At 39.2% G+C, this 14,900-nt stretch overlaps 1 protein-coding gene across 1 annotated transcript in view; it reads left to right on the top strand.

Annotated features, from left to right (window-relative positions):
* Positions 1–6,831: 6,831 nt before the first annotated feature.
* Positions 6,832–14,900, top strand: part of TERB1 (telomere repeat binding bouquet formation protein 1) — a 51,497-nt gene continuing 43,428 nt past the window's right edge. Inside the window, exons 1-4 of the mRNA XM_043981187.1 lie at positions 6,832–6,862; positions 11,930–12,040; positions 12,222–12,350; positions 14,168–14,299. Of these exons, the coding sequence (XP_043837122.1) occupies positions 6,832–6,862; positions 11,930–12,040; positions 12,222–12,350; positions 14,168–14,299 (403 nt within the window). The remainder of the gene's footprint in view (positions 6,863–11,929; positions 12,041–12,221; positions 12,351–14,167; positions 14,300–14,900) is intronic.

Genomic DNA, 14,900 nt, shown 5'->3' with positions numbered 1-14,900 from the left:
GGACTACTTAACAGGAGGGAAGAGGAGACAGGAGAGCATTTTAGCTAGGAGAACAATGACTGCAGAGGCATGGAGATGGAAGGTGGGAGGTGGATTGACAAATGCATGGAGGGGAATGAAGTGTAAAAAGACTGGAAAGGTAAGAAGGAGCCAGGTTAGAGTGAAGGGTTTCATCAGGCTTTAAGGACCAAGCAGGATTTTATATTTGATCCCGGAGGCAATAGGATGCCATTGAAGTTTTGTTTTACCTCACTCAGGAACTTGTCAAAGATGACAAGACAAGATCGTCAATGTTGGAGGGGTTGGGGAAAGAGAAGCACACTAATAAATTGTTGGAGCTATGAATTTTTATAGCCATGATGGAAAGCCTGATTCCACCCTAGTCTCTTTCACTTTTTTGCATCCAAACTGGCCAGCTGGTCTTCCCGTCTCCTTGGATTGGCACGAGTGGTCCTTTATTCCCTTAACACATTTCCTCATAGCTACCTCTCAGTAATCATTGTCCTCTTTCTCCAAGGCTCGCCTCAGGTGCCACCTCTTCCGTGAAGCTTTCCCTGATTCCCACCCTCACACTCCAGCCCGGATGGCAGTGTTCTTTCTTTCCTCAGCTTACCCTGTTTTATACCTATTTGCTTATAGGTTGTGACCTGTATATTACAGGGTGTATAAATTACATCCTGTTATATGTTACATAACATGACGACCTACATGTTGCAGGATGTAATCTTGTGGGCACGGGCTTTGCACAAAGATGCTTGATAACATTTACGGAATCAAAGTGGCCGCCCGGGACCACCCCCCCCCCCCACACACACACACACTGGCCCAAGTCTATGCGGGCTGCGGGGTTAACTGGGTCTGACTTGCTCCAAGCGCTTAGGAGCCCAAACATCAGCACGGCAGGATGAGGAGGGAGGGGCGGGGTGTGAAAAAGGAATTCCTTCCACGTGTGCCCAGAAGCCCACGGGCTGCACCGGAAGTCCCGCCTCTAAGCGGAAGTTGCGTTTCCCATTCCGGCGGGAAATGGCAGCTTGGACTCGTTAGAGGTACTGGTCCGCCCCCAGAGGAGGGAGAGGCTGGGGGTCGGCCCAGGATCCGCACGAGGGGCCGAGGAGTGTTTCCTCCACCCCACACCCCAGGGAGTGTGTGTGTGTGTGGGGGGGATTTGAGGGGAGGGAGGTGCGCACGTGCGCGTGTGCCCGGGCTTCTCCCCTCCCCGGAGCTCTGAGAGCTCGAGGCCAGGCCTAGGCCACGCGCGCAGCCTGACCGCCCCACCCCCACCCCCACCCCCCAGCCAAGGTTACAGAGACCCTGGAACGGAGAGGGAAACTGCGATTGGGGCGGGGGCGGGCCATGGATGGAATGAAGTAAAGCACTCCTCACAGTGCCGGTATACCCAAGGTGCTTAATAAATGCTTGTTCCTCCCCCTACCTTTCCATAGGATGGGGAAGTGAGTGCGTACTTACCCTCCGCTCTCAGACAGAGGAAGATAGGCAGGCCCAACTTGTGAAAGGAGGACATGTGTGACCCTGCAAAGACCTGGGGTGGGGCTTGATCCTCATGGCTTCCCCCAGACCCTCCTCCCTCCCCCAAAGCCCTCCCGGGGTATCCAGATGGATACGCCTTCATTCCCTCCCGAATAATCTGACTGACCATACTCTGGCATGGGCTGTGAACCCCGAAAGAGGAGGAGGGCAGCCCCTGCCAGCTAAGGACCAGCCCAGATACCCTGGCAGGGGCCCATCCCCAAGGGTCCCCCCTTTTTTGGCTTCTGCCTCTTAAGGGTTAGAGCGGTTGGGGGTTCTGTTTTGATGTAGGGACAGGATCCACTGAGCTGAAACCCTGAGACCATGGATCTGGGAAGTCTTTGAAATAAGCTTTTTTTTCTTTTGAAAGCTTGGTCACCCAATGGACTTGGAATGGGGAAAACCCAACTTCAGACTCAGCCTCACATGCTAGCTAAGGGGCCCTGTGTAGTTTCCTCCTTTGTAAACTGGGGATAATGATAATAGGGATGGTGGTGGGGAGAATATTTGTCAAGTCTTTGTAAACCATAAAGGACTATATAAATGCTAGCTGTTCTATTATTGATACTTCAAGTTGGGGGGACAGAGTGAGGCTCCTGTGGGATGGGGCCTTCTTTAAAAGACAGGAGCCATCTGGGGACCACTTAACCGACAGCACATCCCTTGGTCATGTGATCTTAGTTTTCCATAAAATACAAGAGGGTGATGGTCTCCAGTTGCAGCTTAGGAACAAGAGGAAGATACCCTGACAATTGTAGAATGTGAGAACTTGGAGGGACCTTTCATGTCATCTTGGCCAAACCCTTCATTTTTTGATAGACTGGGAAACTGAGACCCAGAGAGGTGAATAATTACATAGTGTTTTCTTTCTTGCTTTCCTTTCTTTACTTTCTTTCTTTCTTTCTTTCCTTTCTTGGTTACCTGACTTGCCCTGGGTCACACAGCTAGTAAGTATCAAGTGTCTGAGGCTGGATTTGAACTCAGGTCCTCCTGAACCCAAGGCCAGTGCTTTATCCACTGTGCTACCTAGCTGCCCCTACATAGTGTTTTAAGATGAATAAGGTGCTTTCTTTACAACAACAGCCCTTGGAGATAGTGCAGCTTTTACTATTCCAATTTTGCGGAGGAGGAAACTGCAGTCTGTAAAAGTGAAATGATTTGCACAGTCATACAACAGGGAAGTGTTAGTGCCAGGGTTCAAATGCAGATCTTCTTCCTCTGGGCCCAGGATGTTTCCACAACCTAAGAGAAGAGACCTGGCCAAGGTCACTATGGTAGGCCTGTTAAGTGACAGGCCTGGACTAGAGCTGTGGACTTCTGACTCCCAACTTGGTGATTTTTGTACCATGCTCCAGTTTCTGGAACCTCTTTTTAAATTTGTTTTGTCAAGGAAACATTTTAAGAGCCATCAGAGAAGATATTAAACTTTTCTTTTATATGGGCCCCTTTTGGCAGTCCAAAGAAGCCAGAGTAATGCTAAATTTGAGCTAAAAGTTAATGAAAATAAAAGATATAATTCTTTTCCCATCCAAGTTTACAACCCTTCAAATCTGTCTGAGGACCTCAGAGTAAGAACATTTCCTTCATAGGATTCTTGGCTAAACAATCTTTGATCTCATCAGTGTGGATACTCCTTGCATTGAGGCAGATCTCAATGTATCCATGCCTTTTCTATTTATGATTCTTGTCCATGACCTTCCACAGATGCCCCCTAGAGAATCTACAGAATTCAGTACAGGCTTTCTGGGTTGGTTTGTTTTTTAAAAAAATATTTCATGGGGGGCAGCTACGTGGTGCAGTGGATAAAGCACCAGCCCTGGAATCAGGAGGACCTGAGTTCAAATCCGGCCTCAGACACTTAACACTTACTAGCTGTGTGACCTTAGGCAAATCACTTAACCCCAGTTGCTTCACTAATTTAAAAAATATATATATTTCATGGGTCTCATTGCAACATTCAGGTTTTTCATCTGTTATCTTTTATTCCTTCTACATGACTCATCCACCACCTTCTCTTGGTACTAGTCTTCATTTACTTATACCAACTATATGTCTTTCCATTATCCCTTGGGTCATCCATAGTTTTTATTTTATTTTATTTTATTTTTTGCATGTTGTAGTGTACCTTGATAAATAGCTACATTGTAGGGAAAATGTTGGTGTTTTTAAAAATGAAGTTTTGTGTTCGGGTTTCAGTTTGTGATTTTTGAAAGCACCTTGAAATTTCCAAAATAAAATCCAACCTACCTAATCCCACCTCCTCTTGTTCAATTTTGGGCCCAGCTCATCTGTTTTCAGCACCTGTCAATGATACATATACTGATAGACTAACCGAATGGGCTGACTATCCAACAGCTTGTTGGGCTGTGAGCAATAGGCATTTTTTCATGAATTTATTGTTACCTGTGTAGCTTGCTAAACTGTTATCTTTTTTTGCTGCTTTTGAATCTCATTGAGCCCCTGTGGTATTTTAGGATTGATGCAGTTATCACAGTATTATCCACAAGCCGTAGCATCTGGAGGACTTCACCATCTCTAGGAAATCCTGCTTCCATTTGGACTCTGCGAAGGAAAGGGGAGTACTGAAGGAATATTGAAAAAAGACCAAGTGAAAGGATGGGATTAAATTTATAATGGCCAACATGGGAAGACTGGAATAAGTACTGTACACATAGTCTGGTAAATAAGTCAGGCAGTATATAATGTGGCTTTCTATATATCACTTGTACATGGAACCACTTTGATGACCATCTCCACATAACCGAAAGGAAATCTCTCTTTGCCTAAAGTCTCTCTTTACTCCAATTTGGCCTTTACACAGCCGACAAACTGATTTTTCTAAAGCCCAGTCTGACCATGTAATTACCCTATTCAATAAACTTCACAAATGCCCTAAGACCTTTAGGGTCTCTGTTTAATATTTAATGCCCTTCACAATGTGACTTCACTCTACCTTTCCACCTTAATATCCATAACCCCTCTTCACAAACTTTCCAGTCCAGCCAAAAGAGCCTTACACACAGCACCCCATCTCCTGTTTCTAACTGTGCCCAGGCCACCTCCCATGCTTGGAATTTTACTTTGTAAAATATCCTTATTTTCCTTCAAAGTTCAGCTCAAATACCACCTCCTACATGAAGCCTTTCCTGATCTCCTCAGCTGTTAGTGCCTTACTTCCCACAAATTACCTTCTGTTTATTTTGGGAGTAATTATCCATGTACATGTTGTCTCCCACTATATAATGTAATCTCTTTGAGGGCAGCAGCTGTCATTTTTGTCTTTGCATTCCTAGCATCTAGCACAGTGTTTGGCACATGTAAGCTCTTAATGCTTACCCATTGATTGATTCAAAAATTATGTTTTCTAGTGATTAGCTTATTATTAATGGTTTTAACATAAGAACAATGTCTTATCTTTACTTGAATATTTCTTCTTATCTTCTCTTATCATGTATGCTACATACAGCAGTTTTGAAGAAGAAATTGAAGACTTTTTTCCTTCTTAGAATTCCTCTCATTTGGGTTGTCACTCCTAACCTTTGAAAGATTAAATGAGAATAGTGGAATTACAAACCACAAGATAAGACTTCTTAGGAATTTAGTACTAATTGTGCTAATTTTTAATACATTAGAAGATATATTTTCCTAAGGTTTTTGAGGAAAAAATAGCTGTCTTAGTTGGAAACATGGTTTTCCTGTTATAATTTGAAATTCATGGCAATGCTGTACTTGATTGTTATGAATTCATACTATAAATTGGGAGGCTAGGGGTTTATTTTATTTGTGTGTGTGTGTGAGGCAATTGGGCTTAAGTGACGTGCCCAGGGTCACACAGCTAGTAAGTGTCAAGTGTCTGAGGCCTGATTTGAACTCAGGTCCTCCTGACTCCAGGGCCAGTGCTCTATCCACTGCACCACCTAGCGGCCCCTGGGGGTTTATTTTTGAAACCACATTGGTTACCCATGTAACCTCGAGCAAGTCACTTACTTACCTTCTTTCCCTGGGCCTCAGTTTGTAAAATGAGGAGACTGGAGTGTACATCTAAGATCTCTTCCCACTCTAAACCCTGTGATCCTCTGTGTTCTTTCAGATCTCCGTTCCATAAGAACAAAGACAAAACTTCATTTCCAGCTGCCTCTGTTAATGTCTAGAGGATCAAACTGCTCTGACATCACACTTACAATAGTTTTGGGGGAGAGTTTCATTTTATCTGGTAAACAGGCAATGTAATATCATCTTTACAGTGATTATCCGTGCCCTTCAAAAGTGTGATGAGCTCAAGTTTGAACTTTTTCAATATTTAACAAATATAAGGCTGTTTTTTAATCATTACTGCTAAATCTTGTGTCATTGTCATTGACTTACTTTTTCTTTGTACATTTTCTCAAGTTAAATCTTTCTTGTGTTTGTTAGGGATGAGAAAGATGGAAAAAATGAGGATTATGATCTTAGTATGAATAAGATATAGGGACAAACAAAAAGAAAAAAACTAGGCACAAAAGGGAACTGAAGCTACTAATTTCCTGTTTGACTTAGAGGGCTAGGAGGGAGGTTGAAGGATCATAGAATTCAGAACTGGAAGAGACCTTATAGATCATCTAGTCTAACTCTTTATTTTGCAAATAATGTACCTGAGGCCCACAGAGCGGAAGTGACTTCCTCTTAGTCACTCATGATGAACATTTCAACATTTGTGACAGCTAAAGTTCACCCGTCAAAGCAGTTTCCACACAAAATTACTTCTCCAATTTTTCATCAGTAAAAGATCAATGCAAACATTTACTAGTAGTATTTTAGTTAGGAAATTGTGAGAATTGAAAAACAGAAAGGCTAATTATAAAATTGATATTAGTTGTGTAAAATTAGAGTTTTAAAACAAACTGACTTGTTGATGTTCATTGAACACCATTTGAAAAATACTTTATGTAAAATAAGGAGAATGGACAATAAATGTACTATGTGTTAAAAGGTGTGACAGGACTAGAAATTCCATTTACACTTAATAATTCCCTCCTTATTTACATTATGGGGGCACAAGTGGAAAGTTTACTTAGTTTCAGAGAAGTGGGTCCTAGAAAAGCTAATCTGAAGGGTTTTATGATTGCTGTCTTACTTCCCTAGAGGAAGGTGATAAAGCAGCTCAGTTATAGCAGGAGGATCAAGAGTTCAGAGGTGGACAGTCAAGGGAAAGGGGCCAGAAGAAGACCAGTTAGCTTGGTGTTCTTTATTTGCAGTAACGTGGGGCACTATGGATTTGAATTAATAAAATGTCTGTCTTATAGGTGAAGCTTGAGAAAACAAAAAATGGAAAAAGATGAGATAAAGAAGACACAAGGTGGGAGACTCACCATTTATGTTCTTGAATAAAATTTCATGTTTTTGTTAATGTGGGTTTTGTTGGGGGCAGCTAGGTAGAGAAGTGGATAAAGCACCAGCCCTGGATTCAGGAGGACCTGAGTTCAAATCCAGCCTCAGACACTTGACACTTACTAGCTGTGTGACCCTGGGCAAGTCACTTACCCCTCATTGCCCCCTCCAAAAAAAGGTTTTTGTTTAGCATTATTAGGTCTCTATAGTGATTTCAATCAGCAAATGTTTACTAAGCACTTTCAATGGAAAGAATGCTGGATTTGGAATTGGAGGACCTGATTTTAAATCCCTGCTTGCCACTTTTTGCCTACAAAACCCAGGAGAAGTTATAACCTCCAATTTTGGCCCTCACAGCCTTCGTTTCCTTATCTGTAGAGTGAAAGATCCGTCTGTCCTACATTCTCTTCTATTTACTGCTTGGTTCAATACTTACCAGCTCTCCTGGACTTGGTTATCTCTATGCAAATGATTTTCAGATCTCTGTATCTAGCCCTAGCTTCACTCCTTATCTCTGCTTTCATATCTACAACTGTCAATCAGACATTTCAAACTGGATGTACAATAGACATCTTAAACTCAGTCTGTCCAATAATGAACTTATCTTTCCCCCCTACCCTTGTCTTCTTAACTCCTCTGTGACTGTGAAAGATCATGTTACTACTGTGACGATTAAAATATGAGAGACATATTTTGGGGTTAATTTAATCATTTTATTAACAGACTGGTAGGTTATTGATAGAAGAATAGTCAATGGATATCTCAGTCAGAAGACTTCTGATGGAAGACTCCTGGGGTAACAGTAGGAGGCCCATCACATAGCAATCAAATCTAATTGGTTAACAGCAATCAATTCTTTTTTTTTTTTTTTTTTGCTGGGCAATGGGGGTTAAGTGACTTGCCCAGGGTCACACAGCTAGTAAGTGTCAAGTGTCTGAGGCCGGATTTGAACTCAGGTACTCCTGAATCCAGGGCCGGTGCTTTATCCACTGCGCCACCTAGCTGCCCCTACAGCAATCAATTCTAATTAGTTGATGTGTTTGGAGGTGTGTTAGATTAAAATGAAGTCTGGGGATAGTGATTTAGGTCACTCAAACCTTGTTTTAAAAAAAAGAGAGACACCAGAGAAAAAATGCAGATTCTTTCAGCCACCCAAGCTGATCAGGGCACAATGGTTTCCACCTAGGTGTGGTTTGGTGCAGGCTAAATCTCATCAGTAAAGTCCTTCAGAAAAAAACTATAAGAAATGGCAAGCAGGATGATTTCAGAAAAACCTGGAAAGACTTACACAATCTGATGAATAATGGAGTGATCAGAACCAGGAGAATGTTGTACACAGTGACAGCAATATTATTCAATGAAGAATTGTGAATGACTTAGCTAGTCTCAAAAAAAAAAAAAAAGATCCAAGACAATCCCAAAGGACTAATAATGAAGCATACTCTCCACCTCCAGAAGAAGAATGTGGAAATTTATTTTGACTTGGGGACCCTACCTTTAGGCTGAGATTAGAAAGCCTTAGGCCCTCAGGGTCTCTCCCCCTCCTCCTCAGCTTCAGCTGAGTGAAAAAGCCCCGTGGGCTATACAAGACACCAGGTCAGACAGCTGGGGGAAAAAAAAAAGCCCCAGCTCCCTCCGACCTGAGCGGAGCTATCCGAAAGATCCTGGATAGCCTGTGCTGAGGCACGTGAAGTGGGAGTGCACCCCCCCCCCCCAACCAGCCACAGCCCTGGCTGGCGGATTAGCTTGGTCTGTGGGGGCGAAGGAAGCCCCGAGATTTGAGTGGAGAGAAGAAAAGGGATATATAGACCTGGGAGTGAGACAGGATTTAGACTCGGGGACAGACTAGATAGACTAGAGGGGAACGCGGACAAGGACGGAGGAGAGTTCGGTTTGGACAAGGAGACAGGGCTGAGAAGAGGTCAAGAGGGCGGCTGACATTAGAAAGGAGAGAGGGGGGAGGGGAGGAGACGAGATGAACAGCGAAGCAGGACTAGAGCAAAGGCGGCAGAAGACAGACTGACCAGGAGGCAGCGGAGAGCACAGAAGCAGGTCAGCACAGGGTACATGGAGAAAGTGAAGATTAAGAGGAGTTAGAATAAAGGACCTGAGTGCCCTAAGGCCTCAGGCGGCTAAGGCCCTTATTATATTCAAGAAGTTCAAAGCGCAGCAGGTGGGAAAGAGACGCAGTGGAAGGAGACTGCAGGAAAGCAGTCAGGTTGTATTTTATTTCCCTGTATTCTTAATTTTCAACAGTATCTCATAAATAAACTCTGCTTTGATTATTTGGTTAAGAGGCTTCTTAATCTTTAGTTTATCAGTTTGGGAGCAGTGTGGTAGAACTTTATATACGGCCCATACTAAGTTAGTAACAAAGTCAGATAGCCAAATAGTCTACAATCCCCAGTTTAGTCATCCATAGTTTAGCCCCTCAAAATTAGCCCTAGTTAACAAAATATTTTCACAAGAACTAATATTGATTGGACACAGACTGAAGTGGGCTATTTTTCAATTTCTTCCATTTTTTCCTTTTTATTAGAGTCTTATATGGAAAGGTTTTACATAATTGTACATATATAACCTATGTCTGATGGCTTGCCACCTCAGGGAGGGGGAAGGGAGGGATAGAATTTTTAAAATTTTAAATAAAATCGTTTATTAAAAAAAATTTAAAGGCCATTGTGGCTACATCACAGAGTTCCTGGAAGAACTGTGAAGCCCGAATGCAGATTGAAGCATACAATTTTCCACTTTATTTTTGTGTGTCTTTTCCTTTTGCAAACTCTTTCTTTTCTTTCACAACATGACTAATATGAAATTATGTTTTACATGATTGCACATATATAAACCTCTATCAAATTGCTTACTGTCTCAGGGAGGGAGGAGGGAGAAAAATTAAAAGTCAATATTTTATAAAAAGTGAATGTTAAAAATTGTCTTTACGTGTAGTTGGAAAAATAAAATAAAATAAGTTTTAAAAAGTTATTGATGAATAGCATGACTGTACACAAACCAATCTTGTTATTCCCCTACCCCCATTCAGAAAAGAAGAAAGCAGGATAAATGTGTTTCATTTTGAATTTTTCATCCTAGGTTAGGGCTTCTGAACCTTTTTTATGTCATGGACCCTTTTGGCAATTTGTTAAAGGCTAGACCCCTTCACAGAATATTTTTAAATTCATAAAATAAAATACATAGGATTACAAAGGAAACCAATTATATTGAAACACAATTATCAACATATTTTTAAAAATAACAAGTTCACAGACATCAGGTTAAGAACAACTATTCTAGGAATAATTTCCTAGAACTATTCTAGGAAATGAAGACTTGTTGAGAGCTTTCATACTGTCAGATTCTCAGTAGTAAATTTAATTATTTATTACATGTGTAAATTTCTTTCATTCATGCCAAATTGTTAGACTGACTTTTTTTTTTGTTTTGTGTTTTGGTGAAGCAGTTGGGGTTAAGTGACTTGCCCAGGGTCACACAGCTAGTAAGTTTCAAGTGTCTGAGGCCGAATTTGAACTCAGGTTCTCCTGACTCCAGGGCCAATGCTCTATCCACTGTACCACCCAGCTGCCCCTGACTGACTTTCTTTTTTTTAAAGTGGTGGACCAGGCATCCATTGACATCTTAGTTTGTTTTACTGTGCAGTATTGTGGCACATTTTTTTTTTTTTTTTGGCAGGGCAATGAGGGTTAAGTGACTTGCCCAGGGTCACACAGCTAGTAAGTGTCAAGTGTCTGAGGTCAGATTTGAACTCAGGTCCTCCTGAATCCAGGGCCCGTGCTTTATCCACTGCGCCACCTAGCTGCCCTGTGGCACATCTTTAAAATGTTTTATTGATACCTTTTTTTTTTTTTTTTTACATTGTAATCACTTCCCAATATACTCCTCCTCCAATTGGACCTTCCTTTATAACAAAGTAAAACAGTTAAGAAAAACCTGTCAACAAATAACCTTACTGGAAAAAAAGTATGTTTCATCATTTTTTCTCTGAAACCAAGACTGATCATTGCAAAGAATCTGCATTTAGCTATTTAAAGTTTTCTACACGTCAAGTATATTCACTTACTAGTTCTGATTTCTTCACTGTCTCAATACTAATGGACTCTATGTATCTGAGAAACCTTAAACGTTATGTAAGATTGGTGGTTTGCTGTTTGTGAAGAATCTTGCAAAATCAAGCGTTCACAGCACAGTAAAAGAAGCAGCCTTATTTACATTAGGAGCTGTTGTGGAATGTAATGCTAACTTTTACTTTATTTTATTATTTAACCATTCTATTACATTTCCATAATGCCAACAAAATATTTTAAAATTGAATTCCTTTTCTTAGTTTTCATATTTTTTTTTTAGTTTGTACATTTTTAAGTGGCTTTCTGTGAAGGCTAGTTTAATTTTTTCTTAATTTGTTTTTGTTGTTCAGTCACTTCAGTCTTATCCAACTCTTTGTGATCCCATCTGGGTCACATGAATACCTCATTTTAAAATTAAAATTTAATAGCTTTATTTTTTCTCAACGCTTTTTTTCTTTGTATAGATACTGGAGTAGTTTGCCATTTCCTTCTCTAGTCCATTTTACAGATAAGAAAACTGAGGCAAATAGGATTAAGTGACTTGCCTAAGATTACACAGCTAGCAAGGGTGTAAGGCTAGATGTGAACTCAGGAAGATGAGTCTTCCAGATTCCAGGCACTCTACTGTGCCCATACATGTAAAATACTAAGGGAACAATTATTCAAGCAATATAATAAAGAATTGTATAAAAACAACAGTAAATTATGTGCTTAAATTAAGTATTTATGATTAAGAACAATGTATTGTGGAATTCATAAGATCTTTTGAGTATCTAATTAAGTATCTACTACTGGGTAGGTTTATAATAGCTTCTGTGTTCCTTAAAAGAGGAATATGTTTTTATGTTTTATATTTCTTGTCTTCAAAGAATTGTCACATAAGAAAGAAAAAAAAAGTAGTAACTTTTTTGGCTAAAACAATTAGAAGTCATTAAACGTGTGTTTTCTTTTAGAAATGAAGACTGATCTGAATTTATTGTTAGAGTGTCTTAAATATCAAATGGACAACCCAGCTTCACAAAAGGAGGCATTGGTTACTATTTATTCAGTCTGTCAGCAAAACAGTAAGAAAAAGAGTTAACATTTCATTGGGGAGTGTCATTTAATATTGTGCTATTTTAGTGCAAAAATGTGTCTTTTATATAGGAATAATGTCACATTATTATCATCACAGGCTTTTTTTTTTGTCCTAAGAGAATCATTAGATAAATGTCGTTTCTCTTTTATTTGTTTACAATCCTCTAGGTGATGCAAGTATTTATTTTCGGGAGATTGGTGGTCTGATGTTTGTTAAAAACCTTGCAAAGTCAAGCATTCACAGCATGGTAAAAGAAGCAGCCTTATTTACCTTAGGAGCTATTGCAGAATGTAATGGTAAAATGTTACTTTATTATCTTATAATTATTATTATTTAACCATTCTATTACATTTCTATAATGCCAGCAAATATTTTTAAATTACATTTTTTCTTAGTTTTTATACTAAAGTGGCTTTCTATGGATGCTAGTTTAGTAAAAAAAATTTTTTTCAGACTTAAAACTGCCCATCACAGTAATGTACAAACCATAAGCACAAACTACTTTTTTACAAGCAATTTTTTATCTGCAGATAATTTAATTTGAAGCTAAACTAGCAGTTTGTTACCCCCACTTTATTTTCCCCCTACTTGTTCCTTTAAACATTATTTTTATTCTAAAATTAGTTACCATCCATCGACAGAAAAATTCAAATGCACAATTTTTAAAAATTATATATGAAATTTCAAACTTATATTTACAGTTTATTTTTTAATAGTGTGTAAATTAACTTGTATAAGATAGTTAGCAAAAATGTCCTGTTCATTTCTATGCCTTCTTCTGAAATCTTTTTCCTCTGTTTTCTTTCTTTTTTTTTTTTTTTAGTGAGGCAATTGGGGTTAAGTGACTTGCCCAGGGTCACACAGCTAGTAAATGTTAAGTGTCTGAGGCCAGGGCCGGTGCTCTATCCACTGTGCCACCTAGCTGCCCCTTCCTCTGTTTTCTTAAGGATTTTCTTGCATAGTATTATCATTTACATCATTATAATCAGTGTATATTCTGAATCTGCTTTCTTAACTGCATCATTTTACATTTTTTAATTTTTCATGTTTGACGTTGCAATGATATACCATTATATTCAACCAGCTTTAAATTCCTATAATATTTTGGTGGTTGGTTCTAGGAATTGCACTGAATTCATCTATTAAATAAACATATTAAGTACCTTCTCTTTTCCATTCACTATGTTAAGCAGCTGAGGTGAAACTACAAAGATAAATAAGGCTTGTTCTCTTTCTTCCTGGAATCCATAGTCTAATCAGGGATATGGTTGAACATATTTTAATTCCCAGATTATTTTAAAAAGCATATTGCATATTTTTGCTGGACCATTGATTTTGCCAGGGTAGGGCATTCCAAAGAGCAAATCAGCACCTTCTTAGCAGTTTATAGTCTTAGTCCCCTAGGGCATGAAGCAATTAAATATCTGGCCTGGGGTAGTAGGACTTGAACCCAGGACTTTTTTGACACCAAGGCCAGCTGTCTTTCCACTCTACCAAACTCACTAAAATAATACAGTGAGAAAGGAAGATACCAGAGGATAATGACTTTTGGGGGTGGGGGGCGGGGACAATGAAGGTTAAGTGACTTGCCCAGGGTCATACAGCTAGTAAGTGTTAAGTGTCTGAGGCTGGATTTGAATTCAGGCCCTCCTGAATCCAGGGCCAGTGCTCTATCTACTATGACACTTAGCTGCCCCCAGGATAATTACTTTTTAAAAGTGATAGGGAAATAGTACCAGCGTAGTTTGTCTTGTTATTTACTAATGTGAGGTTAAGAGTTTCACTCTTGAAAATTTCTTGTGTGCATTGTGTTTCCTAAACACATTAATAATTTTTTCTAATTTTATTTTACTTTCTCATTTGTCCAAATTTTCAACAAGATGGATTCTTTTTTAGGGCAATGAAGCCAATTTTGAGTATTGCTCAAATATATTCGCCTTGGATAGTGATCACTCAGGTCTACTAATTAAATCATTGATAATTAGATATAGTAGCTAATCTATATATTCATGAAAGTAAGTATATACTTGGGGTTCATCTGTTGAATAATTATGTTCATTTTTTAAATGGTCACTTCTTTGAAGTAATTTAAATTTTGTATTTTTTATTTCAGTTTATTGTCAGCAAACTTTGTGCACTTCAGAATTTTTTGAAGACATTATTTGGTTTCTATCTAAGTATGAATCTAACATAAATTTGAAAAGAATGTCTGTTTACGTGATGTTAGTCCTTGTTTCAAATAACAGTAGGTATCTTTTTTTGCTATATTAGAAAAATACTTTAAACACGAACACCTCATTTTAAAAGTAAAATTTAATAGAATAGCTTTATTTTTTCTCAACACTTTAATTCTGATTCATCAGAGTTCTTTTTGTCTCACTAACTTTTGGAAGCTACTAAAGGGTAATTAAGAACACATCATCTCAATATTTTTAGTATTAAGAAATGTGAAATGATGTGGGTTCTTTGTGTACTCATACACACACATACACGTCAATCAACAAGTTGTTTCATCCACATGCTACTAAATTACTGTTTTAGTAGTAAATGACTGATACTGATCTCTCCCTTCAATCGATAAATTGTTTAGGCATTTTTGTAGACAGTCTTAGAGTGTACCTTTTCCTATAGTACTTTACCAGAGTCTAAGTTTGAGGATTCCTGTATTTTATTTGTGAAATTTCAGCTTAATTTCTCTTAGCAATAGGTTTCTTCCTTAAAACAGAATTCATCCAAAGAAGGGTAAATGTGTGATATAGTGGCTTTGGAAGCTCGGCTATCTGCCATTATGTGACCTACCTCCTGTGACCTATTTTCCTCCCTTTTTAAATGAGAAGGTTGGACTA

Source organism: Dromiciops gliroides, chromosome 2, assembly GCF_019393635.1.
Source record: "Dromiciops gliroides isolate mDroGli1 chromosome 2, mDroGli1.pri, whole genome shotgun sequence".
Lineage (NCBI taxonomy): Eukaryota > Metazoa > Chordata > Mammalia > Microbiotheria > Microbiotheriidae > Dromiciops > Dromiciops gliroides.
The sequence above is the reverse complement of the archived record's forward strand: the minus strand, read 5'-3'. Positions and strand labels throughout refer to the sequence as shown.